Source organism: Corylus avellana, chromosome ca7 (genome assembly GCF_901000735.1).
Source record: "Corylus avellana chromosome ca7, CavTom2PMs-1.0".
NCBI classification, from domain to species: Eukaryota; Viridiplantae; Streptophyta; class Magnoliopsida; order Fagales; family Betulaceae; genus Corylus; species Corylus avellana.
In genome coordinates this window covers 1,266,348-1,290,351 of record NC_081547.1, presented here as the reverse complement: position 1 = coordinate 1,290,351, position 24,004 = coordinate 1,266,348, and the positions used below count along the sequence as shown (strand labels likewise).

General features: G+C 36.0%; 4 protein-coding genes and 1 non-coding gene across 6 annotated transcripts; 3 read left to right on the top strand and 2 right to left on the bottom strand.

Annotated features, from left to right (window-relative positions):
* Positions 1–1,003: 1,003 nt before the first annotated feature.
* Positions 1,004–4,460, bottom strand: LOC132188245 (UPF0496 protein At2g18630-like). Of its 2 annotated transcripts, none has more exons than XM_059602661.1 (3): positions 4,271–4,460; positions 3,972–4,101; positions 1,004–2,542 (listed from the first exon to the last, which is right to left on the bottom strand). In XM_059602661.1, the coding sequence occupies exon 3, from the start codon at positions 2,538–2,540 to the stop codon at positions 1,476–1,478; it is 1,065 nt and encodes a 354-aa protein (XP_059458644.1). In that variant the 5' UTR covers positions 2,541–2,542; positions 3,972–4,101; positions 4,271–4,460; the 3' UTR covers positions 1,004–1,475. The 2 variants fall into 2 exon arrangements, with proteins under 2 accessions (XP_059458644.1, XP_059458645.1); XM_059602662.1 differs by having other exon boundaries at positions 3,972–4,080.
* A 616-nt stretch (positions 4,461–5,076) lies between these two features.
* On the top strand, positions 5,077–5,148 carry TRNAD-GUC (transfer RNA aspartic acid (anticodon GUC)). The gene has a single exon. It is a non-coding gene; the product is annotated as a tRNA-Asp (tRNA).
* A 621-nt stretch (positions 5,149–5,769) lies between these two features.
* On the bottom strand, positions 5,770–7,526 carry LOC132188335 (geranylgeranyl pyrophosphate synthase, chloroplastic-like). Its single transcript, XM_059602756.1, has one exon. It carries the CDS (start codon positions 7,132–7,134, stop codon positions 6,013–6,015), a length of 1,122 nt encoding a protein of 373 aa, XP_059458739.1. The 5' UTR covers positions 7,135–7,526; the 3' UTR covers positions 5,770–6,012.
* Positions 7,527–12,928: 5,402 nt separating this feature from the next.
* LOC132188270 (uncharacterized) lies at positions 12,929–17,965 on the top strand. Its single transcript, XM_059602691.1, has 5 exons — positions 12,929–13,059; positions 14,084–14,910; positions 15,617–15,775; positions 16,773–17,027; positions 17,690–17,965. The coding sequence occupies exons 2-4, from the start codon at positions 14,089–14,091 to the stop codon at positions 17,019–17,021; spliced, it is 1,230 nt and encodes a 409-aa protein (XP_059458674.1). The 5' UTR covers positions 12,929–13,059; positions 14,084–14,088; the 3' UTR covers positions 17,022–17,027; positions 17,690–17,965.
* Positions 17,966–18,839: 874 nt separating this feature from the next.
* Positions 18,840–23,485, top strand: LOC132186236 (NEDD8-conjugating enzyme Ubc12-like). The gene is made up of 6 exons (XM_059600098.1): positions 18,840–19,046; positions 20,295–20,407; positions 22,550–22,658; positions 22,768–22,846; positions 22,966–23,082; positions 23,169–23,485. Exons 2-6 carry the CDS (start codon positions 20,299–20,301, stop codon positions 23,304–23,306), a joined length of 552 nt encoding a protein of 183 aa, XP_059456081.1. The 5' UTR covers positions 18,840–19,046; positions 20,295–20,298; the 3' UTR covers positions 23,307–23,485.
* The last annotated feature ends 519 nt before the right edge of the window (positions 23,486–24,004 follow it).

Below are 24,004 nucleotides of genomic sequence, written 5' to 3'. Positions count from 1 at the left end.
TGTTGTGATGTTACAAATATTTGTTTTTATTTACCTATTAATTTTTTGACCATTTGACAATAAAATCCATTCATGAGTTTTTATTATGGAAAAATCAGATATATAGTTGTTGGGGAATAAATATCTTTTACAAACTATTTTTAATTGCTGGTTTTAATGTTTTTTTTTACCGTTGGTTTTTATATTAAAAACCATTTGTCTTCAATATATATAAAGCCTTGATTGACCGTTTGATTTTGTTTGTTGACCGTTTGATTTTTTTTGTTGACCGTTGTCTTAAATAAATGGATTATATAGCTGTTGCATTTTAACCAATGGCTTTAAGAGAAGAAAAAAAACTCCTTTTTCGTTGCCTTTTAACCGTTGGATTTAAGAGGAAAAATTGCTCTTGTATTACCTTTTGACCGTTGGTTATTAATGGTAGTAAAAGCAAGGAGCTCAATTTCTTTTATAAATTGAGCCCACCTACTAGCTCCATGTATCACTTCTTTGACTCCAAAAGAAAAGTATCGTACAAACATATTTCTTCTTCCAACAAATTTTATTTTCATAAGCCTTGAGCTATATTTTGCTCTTTCTTCCTTTTTTGGGTTTGTCCCTCATCTTCTTTGATCAAAGGGTTGTTCATTTGATCTTCGTTACTTGGAAGTGCGTCCTTAACGAAGGTAGACGCTATAGTCTAATCCTGGGAGGTTGCGTGTCAAGAGATCCAATCGCACCGAGTTATACACTCCGGGAAGCACAAAATCAACCTTTAAGGACAACGCTCTTGTGTGATTCTATAGCTTTGTGAGATTTTTCCTTACTCTATTTTTTATTTATTGTATTATATTTATTTTATTGTTAATTGTTTGGATTAATATTATTTAGCATCAATAAGAATTTTTGTACCATCCATTTAATTTTACAACAGATAGGAGAATTTTACAACAGATAGGAGAGAAGGTAATAAGGCAACTGCAGTGCAACAAAAAGAACTACTATGGCAATCTGATTGCTTCTGCTTTACCCTGTTCAGAAAATAACAGTGTACTCATTGCCCTTGCTGCTATGTAAATCTGGTATTATCCTTTTCACCAACTCAAATTGATTGAGCAAAAGTCAACTTCAGGAGCGCATAATCATGTTTTGGCAGCTAAGAAACAGAGAAATGTAGTTAGTACATCTGCTAATTATTACAACATTTCTCCCTCTCTGACGCAGAACAAGCCTAATGGGACAGCAATTTACAATTAAGGGAAAAATACAACAGAAAGAAGACGGCACTGGAGTCTCACCAAACCCTAGAGAAGTCTCATCTCTAATAAAGGAAATAATCCTTAAAATCTCCATTTCATTCTGTCATCCATTCCAATTACAATGCTAATATAAAAATCCGACTCATGTGCTGTTGTAAAAACGTAATTAACTCAAGGTGTTGATTCACATAAACACGAACATGACAAGAGTTTTCAGAACAACATAACAAAGGGTTTTCAGATATTTTCACGGCTGAACATTGTTCTCAAAACTATGGTCCTCTCGTGCCTTATATCCTGGCCACACCTATCAGCCGCCTCACTTAACTGATGAATAGTTCTCATAAACACATCCAGCTTCTTGATCTCATCTATAGCAAGCTTCAGTGCATCCTCTTCACGAAGAGCAAAATCAGCAAAGTACAGAATTGACTTAATTTCAATATCCAATTTGTTGGCAAGTGCCTCGATGTTACTCAAATCCGTTATTGTAATTCGAGTGCCACCCTTCATTGCGCGGATTACCTCCCTTCGTCTTTTCAGATCATCCTCATATGGAGTCCAAAGTGAGCTACACCATTTTACCGCAGAATCCAATCGAGCTGTCAATGCACCAATCAAAGCTACTACAGGGGGTGGAATTGCAATGGTGGCCGCCACCACCGAGAAAACCAACACATAAACTAAAGCAGCAGCGAAAATGACATTCAACACTCTGCTGAACGTCTTTATAGATTTCAATTTCTTATCTAGCTCGCTCTTCCTAACCTGCAATTTTTTCCACATCAATTCATGCTGTTCATAAACCGATTTAAACAGTACAAAAAACTCCTCAGTAAAAGGGTCTCCAGCAGCCTTATATTTCCTTAATTCTTCCAATGTCTTCACATGCTTTACCCCATCGACCCCATCTTCTACTTCTTTCTCAAAATGCTCGACAGCAAGTTTAATTTTCAACTGTTTATCACGTGTGTGCTTCAGGCAGTTCTCCAGGGCTATACAGAATTCCAATGTCTTGAGACTATTGGCAAAATAATCCTCCACAAATGAGAACAATTCTTGATTTCTCCATATATCTTCCTTACACTTCAGATTGAAATTGGCCCCGTCCTGGTGCATTTCAAGCAGACATTTGTTGATCTCTCTGATTGCATCAAAAGAAACGGACCCAGGCTCATTAACCCCTGCCGCAAACGAGCTGATGACGCAGTTTGTGTGCTCTTCGAGTGCACACGCCACCTCATAGCAGCTCATATCGGCCGTGAATTCACTGAATTGGTTCTTGCTACATATTCCTCCCATCCCTGAAGAATTTGCAGCCAATAATGAGACAAACCTAAGCTTTATAAGTGCATCTTCACTATCCAAAAACGGTTATTTTGTTGTAAGGTAAATTATCAAATACATGATTTCTTTTTTCACTTCAATTTGATTGAATCAATTTCAAATCTAAGCAAAGCACAAGTGTTGGGTTTTGAATTGCCAAATTCAGTGACAAAATACATTCATCTGCAATCCTGTCAGCAGTGCATATATACGAGGTATTGTGTCAAGAGAAAACATAGAAGATGTGGTTAAGCTTAACCAATCATAATAAAAGACCTATATGATATGGTTATGTTTAATCAAATCGAAATTCTTTAATTAGAGTTAAAATAGGATTTGATTAAATTTCGTATCCTGCACATGTATCAGTATTCGGACCATAACTTTCGGTTCGGACCATAACTTTCGGCTCAAGAATCGGATTGAGGTGAAACCAGCGGCATTGGAAAGCTAACACAAAATTATACAAATCTTTGTGAAATAAGATTTTAAAAATTCGAAAGTTAGCTATGCCAAAATCATCTCGCAAGATAAGAAAGAAAATTTGGATGAATCCTATTCCAACTAGAACTAGTTTTTCTTCCCATTTCAACTAGTACTAGGTTTTCTTATAGTCTATATATAGAGAGCTGTTATGCACGAAATTGTAAGGAATTCCACATAAGAATTCCATGTGCTAAGAGAGCGTTTAAGATATTTAGTGTTAGGGTTAGTCTCTCTTAGAGTTAAAGGTTGTGTCTTCATCACAGATCATATACAACTGAAGTCTACTGGAGTTCCGGTAAAAGAGATCAAGTAGAAGGATTGTGCCAGATGTTCTGGAAAGGGCTACTGCGGTAGAAGTCAAGTGGGTCGCTTGTCTTATGCAAGGAAGTGTTAATTGCAAAGGTTTTGTAAGTGTGAACTTCTTTTATAGTTGATTGTTTTCCTTGGTTTAGCTGCCCCGGAGAGGTTTTACATTTTAGAGAGTTCTCTAAATGGTTTCCTCTTCGTAACCAAAATATTTGTGTCTCTGTGATCTATTGTTCTACAGATTTTGGTTGTATGACTGTTTAATTTTTAATTCTGCGTATTATTTGCATACACCTATTCAACCCCCTTATTGGTGTCGTTTGGAGTCGTATATAGGTTTTTCAACAAGTGATTCAACTCATCAGGTCGTAATATCCAAAGAAAAGACACTCGAAAATTTAACACAATTCAGCTAAAGCTGTAAGATTCGGAGCCCAAGGAACAATAAAAGACCCAAATGTCTAAACTTTGGCTAAGATTTGAGAACCCAAAAGCTTATTCTTCGCCTAGCGACACAAGCTAGATACAAAGGAGAATAAATGCAAAACCCAAAAATCAAAATGTCAAATTTACGGGTAAATCATGCTAGCCCTCTATCTGAAGAGTGTTGGGTACCTGGAATGACAAGAACTAGACGGTTTTTTCTCCCACTTCAGCCCTCCACAGAGACAAAATTCAAGCCAAACCCCACTGATCCTCTCCAAAAGCTGAGCTCTTCGTGAACCTGAGTGGGTAGTACAGTAATCTTGAACAAAACGAGAAATGACAATCACAGAAAGATACCCATGAATTAAAATAATGACTGGAATCAAGACAAAAGTATCAAGAAAATGACAGGTTTCTAAAAGCAATTAGATGATGGGTTGGAAAGTATAGGAAATGAAAAAGTGAGAGAAGGCGAAGGAAAATGGTACCGAGGACTAAGCAATGCAGTCAACAGCGCTTATACTACACAGTTTCGTGTTTGAACGCTGCCTCAGGTTGAACTTTTCTTGTGTCTCACTCGCGCCTAGACAAGGCCGTGTCTGAAGACGGAAGCCGAGGACAATGATGTCAAGAGGGATAAATAAGCACAGGACGCGGGAGTGAAGGAAACGTGGAAGATGTTTCTGCTAATGACTCATTTTGCTCTATTCACTCTTTCGTACTCAGGAAGTCACTCTTTGGCAAAGGAGTTGGATCTCGGCTTTTTACAGGTCACTCTTTAATTCATCTCTTGCTCCTCAAATTGCAAGTATTTGCCTTTTTAAAGTTTAAAAACTTTTAATTTAGTGTATTAATCTTTTTGATTCTTTTTAATTAACTCTTTCCATTAGATTTTTCTGTTAAATCAAAATATTTTTGATTTTTTGCTACCACCAAGGGACAAAAAGTAATTGAAAAAAATCAAAATCGATAAACGGTAGTTTTTAAATTTTGAGGGAGTGTTTCATGACCTAAAAATTTAAGTTTTAATTTAACTTACCAAAAAGGAAAAGATTTTAGTTCAATTATCTTATCTGATTGCCAAATAGGTAGTTTCATGATTGGTAACATGATATTTTTGGTTTATATTTGCAACTGAATTCTCATTAGTTTTCAATTAGAGCCAATAATTTTTTATATGATTTGTAAAATTGCCACCTTAATTCCAATTAAATTTTAAATTCATAAAATATGGTAAAAGTGGCGGTAGGCAAATTCCCTAGAAATATATACTGAAACGATAACTTCTCATCAAGTCGTTGTAGTATAGTGGTGAGTATTCCCGCCTGTCACGCGGGTGACCCGGGTTCGATCCCCGGCAACGGCGCTATTTGTTTTTTTACGCTTAACTTCATCTTTTCTTGAAACAAAATGGATCAAAGAACCCTTTTTCTTATCTGCCTCCTAGCCATGAATGGACAACGCAATGAAAGCCTGTTTCTTGTGATGGATGTTTAGTGAGGGAAAAAAAAAAGCAGACAAGTCACATTTCTCGAAGTCCCATCTGCTTTTTGCTAAACGCGTGTCTATTGACCTGGATTAAATTAGAAAAGATGAAGACTAGGAGAGCAGTCAAGTTTAAACAATCAATCTAGGCTGCCACTCGGAGATGCACGGCCGGCTATAGCTGGAGCCCAAAAGAAATTGAAGGGAAAGGGGGACAAAAAAAAAAAAATCATCAATGATGAATTTATGTCAAGGAATGCAGACTGCTTACCAGACTATCTTCTGAGCAACTTTTCCATCAATGATGAATTTATGTCGAGGGTAAAAGGTTGCAGGTTTCACGTATGATTAATTGCTCAAGGGAATTCCAATAACTTGAAAGAGATCGCCATATCTTTATTAGAAATCTGAAGGACCAAAAGTAAATGTGAGAGTGACAAATCCGTCAATTGGGATTTGGTGAGAAAATGTATCATTACTCTCATTAGACACATCTTCCAGATTCTAAAACTAGCAAGGAAAAGAGCTAGCCATGTCTTGCATATTCAACCGAGAAAGTTGAAACCAAAAATCAAGTATAGCATGTATTCATGGCTATAGAAGAATATTCCTAGATTTAATACAAGCTCACCTGCAAATCTCTCAGCCTTTCCTCAAACATAACAAGCAAGCTAGCTTTGCTTATAAATTTTTTTTAATTTACCTATTTCACTAGAACAATCAGGTCTCACAGACACACATCACACTAGTTTTGCCTGTGAGCAATGTAATTTGCCAAAGCAATCAAGGGCGCTGCCTTCTCCGCATCAAACCCAGCGAGCTGGTCCTGCGCATCCTTGTTCAATTTTTCAGCAAATTCCCTCGATTTCTCAACACCCATTAGCTTCGGATACGTAACCTTATCAGCCACCAGGTCCTTCCCGGCGGTCTTCCCCAATTCCTGCGACGATTTTGTCACATCAAGAATATCGTCCACCACCTGAAACAGCAGCCCAATATACCTTGCGAAATTCCTCAGCTTCTCAACCTCCTCATTAGACCCACCTCCCAGAATCGCTCCTAGTACCACAGCCCCTTCCAGCAACGCCGCCGTTTTGTGCAGATGAATGAACTCAAGGTGCTCCAACCCAACATCAGAAAGTCCCTCAGAACATATATCAACCACTTGGCCAGCAACGAGTCCTTCGGCCCCAATCGACCTTGCTAGCTCCCCAATCGCGCGGAGAATCCTCGCCGGCGGTACGCCCTCCGTGGACACAGCGATGTGCTCGAAAGAGAAGGCTAGGAGCGCGTCGCCGGCGAGAACCGCGACGTCCTCGCCGAATACCTTGTGGTTGGTGGGCTTCCCTCGGCGGAGATCGTCGTTGTCCATGCAAGGAAGATCGTCGTGGATCAGAGACATGGTGTGGATCATCTCAACGGAGCAAGCGGCGGGCATGGCAATTGACTCGGTTCCACCGACGAGCTCGCAGGCGGCGATGCAGAGCATGGGGCGTACCCGCTTGCCGCCGGCCAGGAGGGAGTAGCGCATGGCCTCGTGGATCTTGCGGGGGTCCTTAAGCGAAACGGCGGCGTCGAGGGCTTGGTTGACGGAATTGGCTTTCTGGAGCATGTATGTCTTAAAATTGAAAGTCCTTGCCTCTGATTCTGATTCTTCTTCTTCTCTGAGAGTGTCTTCCTTGGTGAGCACCGCAGAGACGGAGACAGACGAGATGGATCGTCGTCGTTTTGGGGGTATGAACGAAATGGGTATGTTTTTCAGAGGGTGGAGGATTTGGAAAGATGGGGTGGACATGGATCTGGATCTGCCTGCTTGGTTGAACATAGAACAGGTTTGGACCCATGTACTCAGATTCACACAACTCATGTTTCTCGAACTCTTGACAGAGAAAGACACACAAAAAGAGAGATAGGTTTTGGAATCTTAGCTGAGAGAGAGAAAAAGAAGAAGGAAGATGAAGTTGATTTTGGGACCAGCCCCACTATCTATTGGTATTGCTATTGCGCCTGATGTCTTGACATAATTGGAACACCCAACTTCAGTGATGTTTCCTGGTGACTGGACTTTAACAATGTGTAGTAGTAGTCGTCGCCAGCCAGCCGAAGCCAATTTGTATATTCACGACGCATTGAAACAAGGGAATTTAAGAAGAGAGTGGGAAAGGGATGACTGCACTTTAGACCAACCAGCCAACCCACAGAGGATAAAGAAACAAAAAAGATAGGATATTGGATTAGATGAGCTTTTTAGATGATTGGCACTTATTGAAATCTCACCCTTGCCAACCATATGTCGCCGTGGTGTCCGATGATTACTTTCATTTTTTCCCCACAAGAAATACAAGGTGTTGGGCTCCTCATCCAAGGTCTGGCCTTGTTTCTCAATTGATGTTAAAAAATTAGTCAGAACGGACGGCCGATTTCCATTCGGACAATCGGGGCCAACCAAGTACCGTTGATCTTAATCTATTTACACGCGACGTTCAATTGCGGAGTACTAGGATTATGTTTGCGGGCAGCTCGTGAGGTTGTGGGCAAGATACAAATGTCTTTTTCTTTTTAGACATCAGACATCTGCCTAATCTTTTCTAAGAGCAATTAATTAGGTAGATGCGGGATGACTCAGCTTATTATCTCAAACAAATAAAATAAAATAAAATTGTTAATTATTGTTAACTTGTTATATGTAGTTAACGGTAATTTCAAAAGCTTTTCTCCGGAATTACCGGAGTACCGGCGGTCTACATCTTCAATCAAACTCGGCGTCATCGGCGACGAAAACAAGAAGAAGAAGAAGAAGAAACAAAAATGAAAAAGAAGACGGCGTTATTAAGGAAAACTGAAAGGGAAATGAAAACTTTGATTTGTCTGAGTGACATATGAAGGCAACCTCTGAGAACGCCAAACTCGTCGGGTGTGTTTGACAATGGCCTGAAACGGTACTGTTTTAGGGTCTCTCTCAATTCCAAAAAAAAAAAAAAAATTTCACCTCAAAATTAATTCCAACATCTTTATTTTTTATATCACATCAATAATTTTTATTATTATTATTTAAATAAAAAAAAATCACTACAAAACAAATTTTTTATATTTTTTCATATAAAATATATATTTTTATTTTTCTCCAAAAAAAACATTTTTCAATAAAACCAATTAAACACTTATTCCGATCCTATAAACAAGCTACAGTATCGGCCCTGAAATAGTACCGTTACATGGACATTGGCAAACAAGGCGTCAATTATGGCTCCATACGCTGTAGAGTAGCTGTCCACGTCCATGTTTGTAGACCTCCAGACTGTGTGTAGCCCGAGAAAATAAATTTTCTCAATAAAACCGAAAAGTGATCGTTTTCCTCAAAATTGGCTGCCATGAAATAATGGTGTCCACATATGGTCATGTTTCACAAGTACTAGAGTTTTAGTTTACAGGGAACACAATTAAAAGATGGAGTTCGAACAAAAAATGAATTAAAAATATAAATAACAAAATAAATAAATAATTGCCGTTTAAATTTTAAAACATATAATTATTTGATCATATCATTGTTGTGTATAATCAATTTATTTTTTGATTATGAGAGAACATAATTAATAAATCAAAAAGAATAAACATACTTTTATGTAGTGACAAGTAAATATTAGAAAAATACCCAAAATTCTTGGACACAACATCAATAATTAAAATTTAAAGAGATGTAATGGCGTAGTGTAATTGCATTCCCACGTGCCTTTCGTTTTTTTGTTTTTCTCTGTAAAAGACATGTGCCTTTCGGTCCTTTCCTTCCCTTACCTTTGTTTGAAAGTTTGACAAAGTGCACGTGGGTTGATAAGAGGTGGTTCATGTGTCGAGCAAAGACCTTTTTTTTCTTCTTTTTTAATGGGGACAATTCCAAGACACGTTGCAATTTTGCTTTTACAAATTTGTATCGTGTTTTGAGTTCAGTGCGGATCGGCATCCCAACAATACTTAGAGAATTTTTCATCAATTTTTTTTAAAGCTTGAGGATTTATAAATTGTTACGTGTTTCATTAATTAAAAAAATAATATTTTTATTATTTAAATATTAAAAATAAATTAAAAAAAAAAAGAAAAAAATATAGGAGGTGACCCATAGCCCTAGAGGTGGTTTGGGCCAAGCCCAAAAATTTTAAAAACAATTTTTTTTTTTTTTTGAGTTTGGCCCTTGGAGCCACCCCATGTCTTTTTCTTACTTTTTTTTTTATTATTATTATTTTGTTTTATATTTGTTTTTAAAATTTAAATAATAAAATATTATTTTTTTAATTAAAAGGACACGTGGCAACTTGTATATCATTGGATGAAATTCAATGGTCAGGATTTCAAAAAAATTGATGGGCAACTCCCTAGCTATTGCTGGGGATCCTAATCCGTCAAGTGCACCCTCTCCGGTCTAGATCCGATCCCCGATAATTGAAGATTTTCTAATTGTGAATCTAGGCCGTTTAATTTTATCCAATGTTCTGTAAAATGTCATGTGTCCCACTACAAATTAAATAATAAAATATTACTTAAATTTAAAAATAAAATAAAAATTATAAAAACTAAAATAAAATAATTTTAAAAAATAGGGTGGCCGGTCACCCCAATTGGGGGTGATTCAGCCACTCCAGGGCCAATTTTTATTTTATTTATTTATTTATTGGCCATTCAGCCACCCCATGACCCTTGAAGGTGGATCGGTCACCCTCAAGGGCCAAACCCATTTTAAGAAAATAATGGGTTTAGCCCTTTGGGGTGGCCAATCTACCCCTAAGGGCCAAATCAAAAAAAAAAAAATAATAATAATTAATTTTTTTTTGGCCCTTGGGGTGGCCGAAGCCACGCCTAGGCTCAGCTGAGGTGGAAGCCATTCTTAGGCTCAACTAGGGTGGCCGACCACTCCCTTTGGGGTGATCAACCACCCCATTTTTTTTGTTTTTCTTTTATTATTTTTATTTTTATTTTCTTTTTAAAATTTAAATAATATTTTATGATTTAATTTGTAGTGGGACACGTGGCATTCTATAGAGCGTTTGATGAAATTGAATGGCCCAAATTCACAATTGGAGAATCTCCAATTATCCCACCAATTGGAGGGGATTTGGATCCCTCCAGTCTCGACCCCCCTTCCTTTGCGGTTGTGTTCTGCATCGGATGTTCATATAGAGCACACTCTATTAACATCGATTTAGGGTCTGGTTGGGATTGCGATTTTAAAAATTGCGTTTTTGAAATTGCAACTTTTTAAAATGGAAAAAGCGTTTGGTAAAACATGTTAAATGTACCTTTTTTTTTTTATCAAATATTTATTATGTGAAATCGTGATTTTGATTTAAATTCGCGCTTTTTCAAATAAGCACTATATATAGCATGCTTATAGAAATCAATTTTTTTGTTTTGTTTTATTTTCTATTTTAAATTAAGTGTTTTTTAAATCGTACTGCCAAACATTTTACATTTTGCGATATCTTTTAAAAATACATATTATTTTTACGAAATCACAATTCCAAACGCACCCTTAATATATATATATATATATTTTTTTTTTTAATATAGTTTTATTCTAATGATTTATTATCATGCTTAATCCAACTTATCATTTGTCAAAGTAGCAATCAATTCGATCTCATACTTGATGTGATAGTTGTTTATCGTACCCAATTATGTAAATATTGAGTAAAACTCACAATTTAAAATCGACTTATAAGGAAAGTGTGCAAAATTAAAACTTTGAACGAATCATTGCATATTGTGTGATAATTTAAAAGAAGTAAATGCATTTTTTCTAATATGAAAATCATCATTCGATTTTTTATTTCTCTTGGGGTTCCATAACTTTTATATAATTATTATAATTATTAAATAAAAATATTATATAAATTTAGATTTTGACCAAATAACCATAAAAAATTACCCAAATTATAGTTGAAGAATCGTTCAAATGTATCCTTACATCTCACTAGATAAAGTTTCTCATAATTTTAGCTAAAAATTTAATTTATCTATTTTAACTTCCCACTTTTTAAAAATCTCATCCATCTCGCTCCCTAAAACTTTATTTACTTACTTTATTAAAATAATATTTTTAATAACATTATAATCATTTTTTTTATTTTATGGAAAAGAAAAATCATTAAGTTGGAAAGTGTTTTACATGAGGGTTAAATACTCCAAACCCCTCTAGGGTTTTTTAACTTTATTTTTTTCCCCCTAGGGTTTCATTTTTATCACGTGAGTCTCCCCGTAGCTGATGCTAAATTTAATTTCAGCCTATCCATCCGGCATTGACCGTTAATCGACATCGCCCACCAAACTGCACGCCAACACGCAAGAATATAGTTAGTTGATTTTAAAAAATTTAAAAAAGGATATATATATTTTTAAATTTTTTTAAAAAAAAGAAACTGAAAACAAACATCGCCACCCACTGGGCCATTTGTGGTTTGTGCCACCCTTATCATGGCCACCCCTATAGCCCGGATGAATGGGCCACCCCTACCCACCTGGTGGCTCCATGGTTCTAGGTTTAAACAACACTTCAGGCTCCATGGGGTGTTTCCAGCCACCCCCAAAGGGAGTTTTCCCAGCCACCCCCATTTTGCATGCAGGATGGGGGTGGTGGCAATTGTTTTTTTTTTTTTTTTTTTTTTTACTTTTTTAATTAAAAAAAATAATGCCATTAACATCCGGACGGCTCATCTTAACGGGTCGCCTAAATCCGGTCAATCCAATCCGATAAATTAATTTGGGCCTTTTATCAAAATTCAGGGGGTAAAAATAAAGTTACCAAACCCCAAGGGGGTATTTGGTATTTAACCCTTTACATGATTTACAATTAGTTATTGATGGTATTAAAATGAACTCAAATGTTTCCGTGTTATAAAAAAAAACAATTTATTTTGTATAATCAAATTTCATCCATTAACTTAAAAAATTCGGTAGCGTGTCATGTCAAGCCAATAAAATCGCAACATAATAAAAATATATTAATATATATAGATTATAAATATATAAGATACAATACTCATTTATGTTTCTATATAATAAGTATTGTGCTTCAAACGTTTTTAATTGAATTTACAAAAGGGTTACGATGGAGAATAGAGAGCGTGAGAACCTAATAAAAAACAACAATATGGTCCGAACATTCATTTACTTTCGGCCAAAATGTGTCGTCGATTTAGCTGACTCGTCTGTTCCGGTGTCGGCAGTGATTAACACGTGGTAGCCTAATCCTTATGGGTTGTTTAATTTCGTTTGTCCCCTCGAGGAAAATGCGCTTCCACGTACGCTTACTATTTCAACAACGACTTGTGATCAATTGTATGCAAGTCACCGTCAAACTGATTTGAGTTATTTGGCATCCTATATTCCTATTCCTAAAGTTATGCTTGTAAAGACAAAACAAATATTGTTTTGGTTTTAATACGTTTTATACGTTTTTTTTGGGGGGTCTAAATTGCTAAAAGGGAGAGTTTTGTTTTGTCGAAAGTCGAAAGTTACCTCTTTTATATCATAATCTTTTTTTTTTTTAGTAAGTTTCACGAAAGGTACGCGTCATAGCTTAGGCAATTACTCCATTTGACGTAAGCAGTGGCCTCATCAATTACTACATCCAAATTCAATTATACAAATGTCAAACACGCCTGTGTCATCCACAGCCATAGCCCCATAAAGCCATACTATATACTTGTCTTCAAAACTTGAACTTCGCAGCTCCATACGTTCTCCATACTCATCAAATTAAGTTCTCGTCCCGCTGTGACCAGCAGTTCCTCGCCCACTTTTGGTATTCTTTCTCTTTTGCCCTTTTCTTTTTATCTGTTAATTGTCTGCTATCTTTTTCAAGATGAAAACTGTTTTTCTCTGTTTTTGCCTGTAAAAGTAGACACTGTTAATTATATATGGTGTTCTATTATTTGATGAGTATGCAGCCAACATCAGATGGGATGGTGCGCCTATCCAATCCGGTTAAAGTTTTGGTTTTCCTGTAATAAGGACCACTTTCTGATTCTCTGTTCAATCTTGTGTAGTTTATTTATTTATTTTAAGAGCGGGAATTGGTTCAAAACAAAGGGATAGCCTTTTCTTGTGCTTTATCTCAACTGTTCTTTTGCTTTTTTTTCCTGTGAACGAATTCCAGTTTGTAGTTTTGTCAATTTCAAAACAAAAATCAAGAGAGAGAGAGAGAGAGAGGAAAGACTTCACATCTTGATTCCACTTTTTGGGTTTTTTATGGATTTCAAAATTACCCATGTGTATTATGTAATTTTGGTATCAAGATTTCACTTTTTTTAGCATGATAACATTCATTTACGGATTGCCCATTTCAATTTATCAGTTTAGTTTTCTCTCTATGGCCTTGTGAGCTAACCAAGCAATTTCGTGCTCATTTCTTTGTCATCTCTTCCAATATTGATAGTTTCTTCCCTTACCCTTTCTTATATCTCTGTAATTTCCTTCTGTCTTGGAGTTTCCCCAAAATTTATGTTCAAATATGTTGGAATCCCAGTAGTTTTAGGATTAGAAATCCTAATACCTTTTTGGTAAGATTGTGTATCCTCTTCTTCTTCTATGTTCATATTTTGCTTGTGAATGTGCTGCGAATTACAAAATTGCACATAACATGTCTCGAAACACTGTAAGGAGGACACGTTTATTGCCAAGTCAAACGCAAGCAAGTTGTTTTAGTCCTTTATGCTCTCTCTTTCAAATTGTTAAGCTTGTGTCTAGTTTTTGTTTTACATGTGTGGGTTTCACTCCTTTATAGAAATTATTATTGAGCTTGACTGAGAATTCAATGGTTTTGGCAGAAAAAATGCTACACTCTTTTCGAGTTCCATTTGTAATCCTACTGGTGGCATTAAGCATACCTTGTTCACAAGCTATCCGGAAAAATGGATATCCTAAAATGAAATCTGCTGCTTTTCTATCCCCTAAGTTTGTGCTGGGGCCAGGATCTGTGGTGGACAAATATTACTACAATATTGACTGGCCAACAGGTCATATTGCTCTCAAGGGTTTCAACGCCGAAGTGGTTGATGAAGCAGGGCGCTCTGTCCCTCTTCATGAAACTTATCTCCATCACTGGGTCCTTGCAAGGTATTATCAACGTACAGATACAACGAATCCAGAACATGATCTTATTGTTGTGAGGAACAGCGGAATATGTCAGAAGAATTCTCTTGGACAGTATTATGGCCTTGGATCTGAAACACGAGGAACACTAACAGATGTTCCAGATCCTTTTGGAATAGAGGTTGGCAATCCTGCAGATATTCCTGCTGGGTATGAGGAGAGGTGGATGCTTAATGTCCATGCAATTGATACACGGGGGGTGGAAGATAGGTTGGGATGCACTGAATGCAGGTGTGATCTATATAATGTTACAAAGGATCAGCGTGGCCAGCCATTGAGGCCGGACTATATAGGAGGTTTGTCATGTTGCTATGATGATACACATTGCAGAGTGAGAGAAGGCTTCGAGGGTGCCAAGAGAAGCCTTTACATGAGATATACAATGAAGTGGCTTGATTGGGATGATTTTATAGTGCCTGTTAAGATTTATATACTTGATGTCACTGATACTTGGAAAAGATTGGAGAATTCAACAGGACAAAATGCAGAACATGAATGCCATGTAAGTGAACTTTCTAGGATTATATTATAGTCTACTAATTCATCGATATAAAATTGACTCTTAATTACTGATCTCTCTGTCTCAGATGCACACAGCACACACACATTTCCAAACAATAGATATGAAAGTGGAAATGAGATTTAAAAACTTGGAATTAAAAGAATCCTTGTCTGATGGGTTGTGATGAGGTCTTTTAAACCCCTGGAATAGGTCTAAGTCCTATTGGATAAAACTTATTTCCTGTATATATTTTTAGATTTCTGTGTCAAGAACAATATTCTGCGTGATAGAGCAAGAGAAGCTTATAGACTTGTATGGGTGATGTTTCCCCCCCACCAAAAAAAAAAAAATCTTGTCCTCTTTTCTTTTGCCTATACTTTCTTCTGGGTGAGGTTTACTTGTGTGCTTATGAAAAGATTTTACTTATAGCTGCATGTCCACCGGTCTTCTGTTTTTGAAAATCTCGTACTAGTGATTCTGTGTAAAGGCTGATTTGCTTGTCCAAGAAACTCTGGTTTTTATTTTTTTGGAGCCAGGTAATGTTTAGTGCTCAATTATTTATGTAGTAGCAATCGGTAAATCTTAAGAGTATCATAAGTTGCAAGAAACAAAAACTGTTACAAATGTGAAATTTAAATTCCAAACAGCCATATTCTGTTGCATTGTTGGCATTTTTTTGTTAATTCAGTCCATTTCTTTGGTTCAGGTTGAATACCGAGTTGAATCTTGTAGTGCATCTGGTATGGCTGGTAATGGGTGCACTGACACGAAAAGGACAATCCTCACTATGCCAACTGGTGGTTCTGTCATCTATGGTGTTGCCCATCAACATTCAGGGGGTATTGGTTCAGCTCTTTATGGAGAGGTGATTTTCGCAGTACTTCTTCTGTTTGTAGTATATGCGTTCAACATTGATTATTTCCTCTGCTATCTGCTATGTCAATCACAATCTGTTGTGGCATATTGTAGAACATACATGTTAAATCGCCATTTATCCCAAAAGATTAAACTGATAGGAAATGGTAAATTTAATCATTTAATTAATATTTTAATAATTTTCTTCATATGTAGGGTCAAACTCTCCTTTAATAACTGAGACCCAACATGTAGAATATTTAATTAAATTTGAAAGTAAATTACGGAGACAAGGTTTGAACTCAAGAACTTTTGCTCTAATACTATGTTAAATTACTACTTGTCCTAAAAGTTTAAGTTGATAGAAAACGGTGAATTTAATAATTTAATTATTATTCTAACATTACCTTTTTACCAACCTGATATGATGGATCTTCTACTGAGACGCATCAGGAGTTGTCAACTCTCACAAGCAAAACCAGTTTACATTTCACAAACATTTTATTTGTCTAGTACTTTTGAGTCCTCATTTATTGTCAAATCATCAACAAATTAGCTGTATGCCTATCACAGCAACATTCCTTTTATTGCAATTGTAGTGGAAACCAAATGTAAAATATATATATATATATATATATATATATATATATATATGCTTGATGACAGAATGTTTGTGTTCGTATCTAGGCTAAGGACTGCATCATGGTTTGTATTTTGTCCCTTCTTTGTCAAAGTTTTGTGGAAACCAAATGTAAAATATATATATATATATATATGCTTGATGACAGAATGTTTGTGTTCGTATCTAGGCTAGGCTAAGGACTGCATCATGGTTTGTATTTTGTCCCTTCTTTGTCAAAGTTTTATGGTTCCTCTCCCTTTCAGAATTTTTTTTCCTCCACACATTTGTTGAAATTATGTAGATATCTTCATGTCAAATATCATAGAATGAGGAGTTTGATATATAACAGCTTCTCTTGCTTATGTGTTTGTGTGTGGTGTTTCAGGATGGACGGGTTATATGTTCTTCAATACCAACCTATGGAAAAGGAAAGGAAGCAGGAAATGAGGCTGGCTATATTGTAGGAATGTCCACTTGTTATCCTCGACCAGGCTCTATCAAAATAAATGATGGGGAGACTCTAATTCTGGAGTCTAATTACAGTAGCACCCAACAGCATACAGGAGTCATGGGGCTCTTCTATATTTTGGTTGCAGAAGAATTGCCAAAGCCCATGGTTAGCTTAAGCCGATAAGAAGAGGTAAATTTAATCATTTAATGAATACTTTAACACTCCCTTTTATCAAGAAAAATGTGTGAAAACTCTCATTTAATAGGTGAGACATAATATGTGGAATATATACTTAATTGAAATAGGGAATAAATGATGGAGTCAAGGTTCGAACTTAGGACCTTTGACTTTGATACCATATTAAATTACCACTTGTTCCAAAAGCTTAAGCTAATAGAAAGATGTAAACTTAATCATTTAATGAATACTTTAACAGTTTCACCATGCACTCCATTTCAAGAGCTAATTAATGAGGTATAAGCATTTACAAAGGAGAAATGGTATATGCATTCCCAAGTTTACACTTTCAAGTGCAAAGTCCCTAACGTGGCAATGAAAATTACCATTGAATTTTGTTTCCAATGGTGATTCTTACAGCCTAGTCAGGGAATATGTACTTAGAAGTGTGGACTTAGGAATGCATTTAGCATTTCTCTTTACAAAGATGTAGAACTTAAACAAAGATGATAAAGAGGCAGTCTGATTGAGAATGATAGATGGGTTGATCAATCACTGCTCTGCTAGAGTGGAATTTCTTCAACAATGTTTAACAATATTATATCAATAGAAATAAGTCTTCTGGATTCTCAATGAGTTGAGATCAGACATCTAAAGTTGCTTGGTGCTTGCAGGTTTGGGAGTGGCAGTAGCTGTTGCTGCTGGTGTCTGCCATCAGCTTCGGACAGAGAAGAATATTATCTTTACCAATTACTTGTCAAGTTGTTATTCGAGTATTAGTTATGTGTCTGGCACGAGAGAGAGAGAGAGAGAGAGAGATTACTGGTTATGTAATCCATGTAGAATCTACTGCCTTTCAGATGGTTGTATGATGTATATACTTGGCAACCTTATTAAGTTTTTTATGATTATCAGTGGCAGCAATAAATAATGTACCTTTTGAAGCAATAGCTTGAATGTCTCACTATGTATTTAGGATTTCATTAAAGAATGGCAATGGATGGGAAATCCAAATGAAGAGGGTGAAAGGATTGTTTACTTTGGATGTGTAGAGAGAAAAGGAAAGGAAAATTAACACACCTTGTTTGGAAGTATTTAAGAAAATATGGAAATGAATCTGATTACAGTAATAATGCTATCATATCGATTTTGAAAGAAAAAAAAAAAAAGATATTTATTTCTATTCCCTTTTGTCTGGAATTGAAAAAGAATCCGAGCCGTTTTCTTCTAATTGAGTAATTCTCACCTATAGCAACATTTTTACAATTTTCTTATTAGTTTCAGTATGTGATTGAAGGATGTCATATTTTTTTTTGGTAGTTGACAAGACTTCAATTACTGCTGGCATGTGTCAATAAGTCATAAAAAATAACTTTTTTCTTCCTTGTAATTAATTCATTTATTGAAAAAAGGGGTTTATTTCGGTGATGATTTTGCTTGCATTGAAGGAAAAATATCAAAATCAAACCTTGTGCCTTTATTTATATTTATATATATATATATATATATATATATATAGTAGGCAGTCGCTAGGTGGTAAACAATTACGTTGTTAATATATATATATATATATAGTAGATGGTTGGTAGGCAGAATAAAAATATTGTTTCGACGTTGGTTTTGTAGTCGCAATTATATACCTGGCTAGGGTTATGGCCAAAATCCGTGCATTCTCATTCAGCGGATAGCGAATAGCAGACGTGGGCCCATTTTGTACAATGGTACCACTACAGCCATGATGAGCACGAATCTTGACAGAGCGCTGCCTAGCCCAAAAGGCCCACTCGGCTCAGACCCCATGTCCTTCCTATCCACACCAGTTTTTCCATATGCCAATCCTCGGCGTAAAAAAGAAGCAACGTTGCGGGTACATTATATACATTATATTCTATCCCAGTAAACCAGGCAGAGCCGCTTACAACTCTGATTGCAAGGTCCACCTGGTGTCCTCTGTTGCCAACCCATCCTGACCTTTCTCGCGCCTCGGTCAGATAACTCCGTGTTTTCTCTCTGCAGCTTTTCATCGAGCAGGTTTGCTTCATATAGAACCCTCGGTATTCTGTGATTTTGCAATAACGCTTTCCTTTTTGTATCCGATTTCACTGTAGATTTCCCACCAAACTCGATTCAGATTTTTCAGGTTATTCACCTTATTTGGGAAAAGAAAAACCTGGGGTTTGGCGTGACTTCATATTTCTAGTTATGCAAATACGAGGTTTACTTGATTGGGAATTAGGCTTAACTAATTTGTGTTATCAGGACCATTTCTGGGGTTCTTTGCTAAATTCTTTTTGAATTCATGATAAGTAGCAACACGTAATCTTCGTTCATCGTTGATTTATGGCATTACATGTATTAGAATTAGTTGGTCCTTACCATCCCGGTACAGGAAACTAGAGAAATTTATTGGTTTAGACTTGGATTATATTTTAAATTGTGCAATTTTACGGGTGGATCGCATCATTATAAAACCGTTTTCTACTTCATCAGGACCTATAAAACGGTTATCGAAAATTCTAAAACCTATTTACATAGAGCTTATATCTACTAAACAAAGACAATTCTTTTTCATAGTTTCTTGTACTAATCTGAAATGGGTGCATGTATTTTAGGGTGCTAATGAACGTGCTTAAGCTGTTATGAAGTTGTTTTAAGTATCTTATTGCTTGTATGATTGACAGGAGAGCTAAACTGAGAATATCTTTGCAAATAAAAAAAGATAGTTCCTGCTACAAGTTTATGATGTTCTAAACGGTGAAGGAATTTATTTTTATTTTTAGAACAAAGAAATTAAGAGAGTAAATTTCTAAGCTGGAAAGGGAAAATAATTATTTATGTATAGTTGAAAGCATGGAAATTAGGTTTTTCTGTACTCGTGCTAGATGTCAAATGCTTGTTGTTGCACACTTTGGTCCCATTTTATTATTCTCATGTGATCTTATGTTTTGTTTCACAAGGGTTTGATATGAAATCTGCCATAGCATTATTGCAATGTAATCTTCTTCAGCTGAATTCATGGATGACAGTCCACTTCTTGGTTAACTGGAGAAAGAATTGCTGCATCAGAAAATTTAGAGAAGAGTTTTGTTTATTGGCTGGTTAAAAAGGATCTTATATGGACTGATGTTTGCATTTTGAGAGTTAACTTGTTGTTACATTGCTTTGTGACGGATGTAATTGTCATCAACTAATATTTTTCAAGGATGTTGATGCATCCTATCTTTTGTGAAGTACAGTAACACTTATTGCAGGTTAAGATATCTTAATTCTTTTTTGTAGGAATATGATTAGGTTATTTAAAGTAAAGGAAAAGCAGAGAGAACTTGCTGGAAATGCAAATGGTGGAGTACCTACAAAGAAGCAAACTGCTGGAGAATTGCGTCTTCATAAAGGTTCCTCACTTCTATTTAGTGATGCACCTTTTTTCGTTAAATCTGAGTTTTCTTATCAACCTATTTCTTCTATTTAGTGATGTACCTTTTTTTGTTAAATCTCAGTTTTCTTATGTCAATCTATTTCTTACTCTGTTGTAACTACTGTTAATGTATCAGCTTTTTGGTTTTTGGAGAGTTTTTGAAACAACATAAGTCACTTTGGTAAGAGGAGATATAGTGATTTTAAGATGCAGGGAGCGGAGGAAGAACTGGAATGAGATGGATTGCATTAGTTAGACGGTTTCTTCAGTAACTTCGGCTATTCTTTTGGGTGAAGGAAGTTTGAATTGTATTAGGATTCAGTGGGAAGTTTAATAGTTTATAGCCATTGAGAATTGGTACTTCTCAATGGCTATAAACAAGTTGTATGCAAGTGCATCCATTTTTATGAGTTGAAGTCTATTTTGTCAAACCAAAATTTGGGTTTTCTAACTAATATAATTCGTTGAAGACTTGAAGGCAGGGGTGGCAATTCGAGTTCATGGGTTGGGTTCGTGTCTTGTCAAGCTATAGGTATACTATTATATGGGTCAACTTGAACCCGACTCATTTCATTAAACGGGTCAAACCCATCGACCTTGACACGAACTGTTTAAATAAACAGGTGACCCAACTTGACTAGCACAACTCGTTTAATAAACATATAATGTTGGGTTGACCTAAACATGACCCATTTCAACCCGTTTTGACCTGTTTAATATAAATGAGTTAAATTGATCCAATGACTTGGTATGACTTGATTAACACCATTTCATATCTTATTAAGTATAAATTATATCAATTATACTTATTCGCAATTAGATTTATGACAATCAATATCCAATTAACCATAACCATAATTAATAAACACAACCCAACTTCTTAGTGTAATATACAATCAAAATAATATTATAGTCCAATAAAGTTCATCTACATAAACAAACACATAGCAATAAAAGAAAATAAGATTACATGTCTAATCGGATTTACAATTTAGGGTTTTAATTTTTTAATGGTAAAATATATATATATATATATATATAATTTAAGTACTTGTCCCAAGGGGAGGGTGAAGAAGAGAGTCGAATTAGTAACCTCCGCTTCATAATGTGTGCTCTTCAACTGATTGAGCTATCTGTTGCGGTTAGGAAATTAGTAGATTTAAGGACCTTTCTATTTCATTTTGTTCTTTAATACTAGGTGTTGGATTGCAAATAGAATTTACATCATTACTTTTAACCAAAGTCCATTTACTTCTTGTTTGTCTTGATGGGCAGTTATATTAAATGGTCAAGACTATCTTAGAATCCTTTTAAGCTTCTAGGGAAGGGTTTTGAAGGATCTGTTCATGTAATATCATGTGAAAATATTGAGTCGGAAGTACCATCTAGATTGATAGGGCATTGAAAATTGTTAGGATTGTGTCATGGTTAGATGTACGTAGTGGGCTGAAATCTTCAAATAAGATACCTCACAATTTATGCCCATTGAGGGTTCACACTTTTCATGTCTGTGGTGTTTAAATAACAATTGTTTGTGGCAATGCTGAAATTTATGACTGACATCCTTATGGAGTGGATCAGCTCCTGATTTCTTGATGAGGTCGTCATTTTTAAAGTTAGCTCCAGATCGAATAAAGGGGAGATCAGGTTAGGGTAGTTTGAGATTGAAGACGGGGTCTTGAGAGATGGAATGACAATTGAATTTCTCAATCTTGTTGATTGCAAAAGTTGCTGCTTGGTGCTATTATGGTTTAATTAGGTGGGTTATAGGGGCAGAGGACAAATTTAATCATGTTTGAAGCATGGCCCTTGGTTGATAGTTGTGGCCAACAGGAATATTTTCTCTATTGTTGGTGGTATCATTTTCATCATTTTGCTTTGAATTCACGGAGAAGGTGTTGCTTCCTAAATTTCCACGACTGGCTTTCTTTTAGAACCCTATGTTTCAGAAACTAGAAAATTATGGCACAATAAATTTATGGGCCCTTTTTATTTTTCTTTTCTTTTAGAGGCTTACGTTTCTACAAAATCCTTCTCATGGGGAATTACTTTGTCTTCCTCGCCATCTTATTCACCGTAGGGGTTTCTTCTGACGCATTAGGTATTTCACCTCTTTCAGATATCTCTGAGCTGAATCTACCAAAATCGTGTGTCATGTCATTTCCTAATGGCAAGGATGACCTGATGAACTTTGAGGTTTCCATTCGACCTGATGACGGATATTATCTGTAAGGAATTTTTCTAACTGTTGTCTTCAGAATTTATTCAAAGAAGAGCATTTATTTTGAAGCAAAATTCGATTTTGTGACAAATATTCTCTTCCATCTGTTGTTACAGAGGTGGCACATTTATGTTCTCCTTCCAAGTTTCTCCCATCTATCCACACGAGGCACCAAAAGTCAAGTGCAAAACCAAGGTGGACCTGCTCATTCTATGTAGTTTATTTGTCCTGTTCTGTATTGTTGATTTCTATTATGTTATTTTTATTGGTTCATATGGTATGGTGGCTTCATCGATAGAATGTCCCACTTGCAGCTCTACCATCCGAACATTGACTTGGAAGGCAATGTCTGCCTCAACATCTTACGGGAAGATTGGAAACCTGTCCTTAATATAAACACTATCATCTATGGACTGTATCATCTGTTCACGGTATTACTTGATGCTTTGGTTTATAGATCTATTTTAATTTGTTTCCATCTGATATCTGAATGTTTTTCTTTCAATTCTGCGTGCAGGAACCAAATTCTGAGGATCCCCTTAATCATGATGCAGCTGCAGTGTTGAGAGATAACCCAAAGATGTTTGAAGCTAACGTGAGAAGGGCTATGGCCGGCGGGTATGTGGGGCAAACCTTTTTTCAACGGTGTTTGTAGATTTGGTAGCACTGAATGCCATGTTTAACATTCATCAATGATTGAATGCGCACTGATTGGATTGTAAAATTTGTTTGCAAATCACATTTTCTGTTGTCCTTTTTAATTTTCTGGGTGGAACTACGGCATTAATACCTGAAAGACCAAGCAACTAAATCCCAAAGTGGTGTGTTACTGTAGCTTTTGTGATGCTGTTTGTGTGATGATGATATGCCGGACAATAATGAGGGAAAAAGTGATAGCTCGATGCTCATTATTCATCAAGGTGCCATTCTTTGGCATCACAAGCAATTAGTTCCTACTCAGATATATTATTTGTCAGTTTAAGGTGGTTCCTAATAGCATTGTCGAAGACAAACATGTGATGAAGATGAAATGTCTTTGTGTTCGTCATTGTCTGATGAATCGTCTACGTCCTTGCATGACAAAGACATGTCTTTGTGACCTCGTCTTACGCAAACAAATCGCCTTTGCCTGACAAAGATGCGACAACGGCACCTTGTCTTCCAGAAACACAAAGCGGAGGTTTATTGGAATGGAAGAAAAAAGAGCAAAAAAAAAAAAAAAAAAAATCTATTAAACTAACAATTCTTCTAACTCAATTGGTTAAACTAACATGTGTCCTAAATGCATGTGAGAATCACATGCCAATCATGTGCATTTTTAACAAAGCATGCATTTTGAACATGTCAATTTAA

Excerpts from the sequence above, each read along its gene's own strand:
- LOC132188245 (XM_059602661.1), bottom strand. The coding sequence starts at position 2,540 with ATGGGAGGAATATGTAGCAAGAACCAATTCAGTGAATTCACGGCCGAT.
- LOC132188335 (XM_059602756.1), bottom strand. The coding sequence starts at position 7,134 with ATGAGTTGTGTGAATCTGAGTACATGGGTCCAAACCTGTTCTATGTTC.
- LOC132188270 (XM_059602691.1), top strand. The coding sequence starts at position 14,089 with ATGCTACACTCTTTTCGAGTTCCATTTGTAATCCTACTGGTGGCATTA. Across the intron at positions 14,911-15,616 it reads ATGCAGAACATGAATGCCAT|GTTGAATACCGAGTTGAATC; the intron begins GTAAGTGAACTT and ends TCTTTGGTTCAG. Across the intron at positions 15,776-16,772 it reads GTTCAGCTCTTTATGGAGAG|GATGGACGGGTTATATGTTC; the intron begins GTGATTTTCGCA and ends GTGGTGTTTCAG.
- LOC132186236 (XM_059600098.1), top strand. The coding sequence starts at position 20,299 with ATGATTAGGTTATTTAAAGTAAAGGAAAAGCAGAGAGAACTTGCTGGA. Across the intron at positions 20,408-22,549 it reads AGAATTGCGTCTTCATAAAG|ATATCTCTGAGCTGAATCTA; the intron begins GTTCCTCACTTC and ends CACCTCTTTCAG. Across the intron at positions 22,659-22,767 it reads CCTGATGACGGATATTATCT|AGGTGGCACATTTATGTTCT; the intron begins GTAAGGAATTTT and ends CTGTTGTTACAG.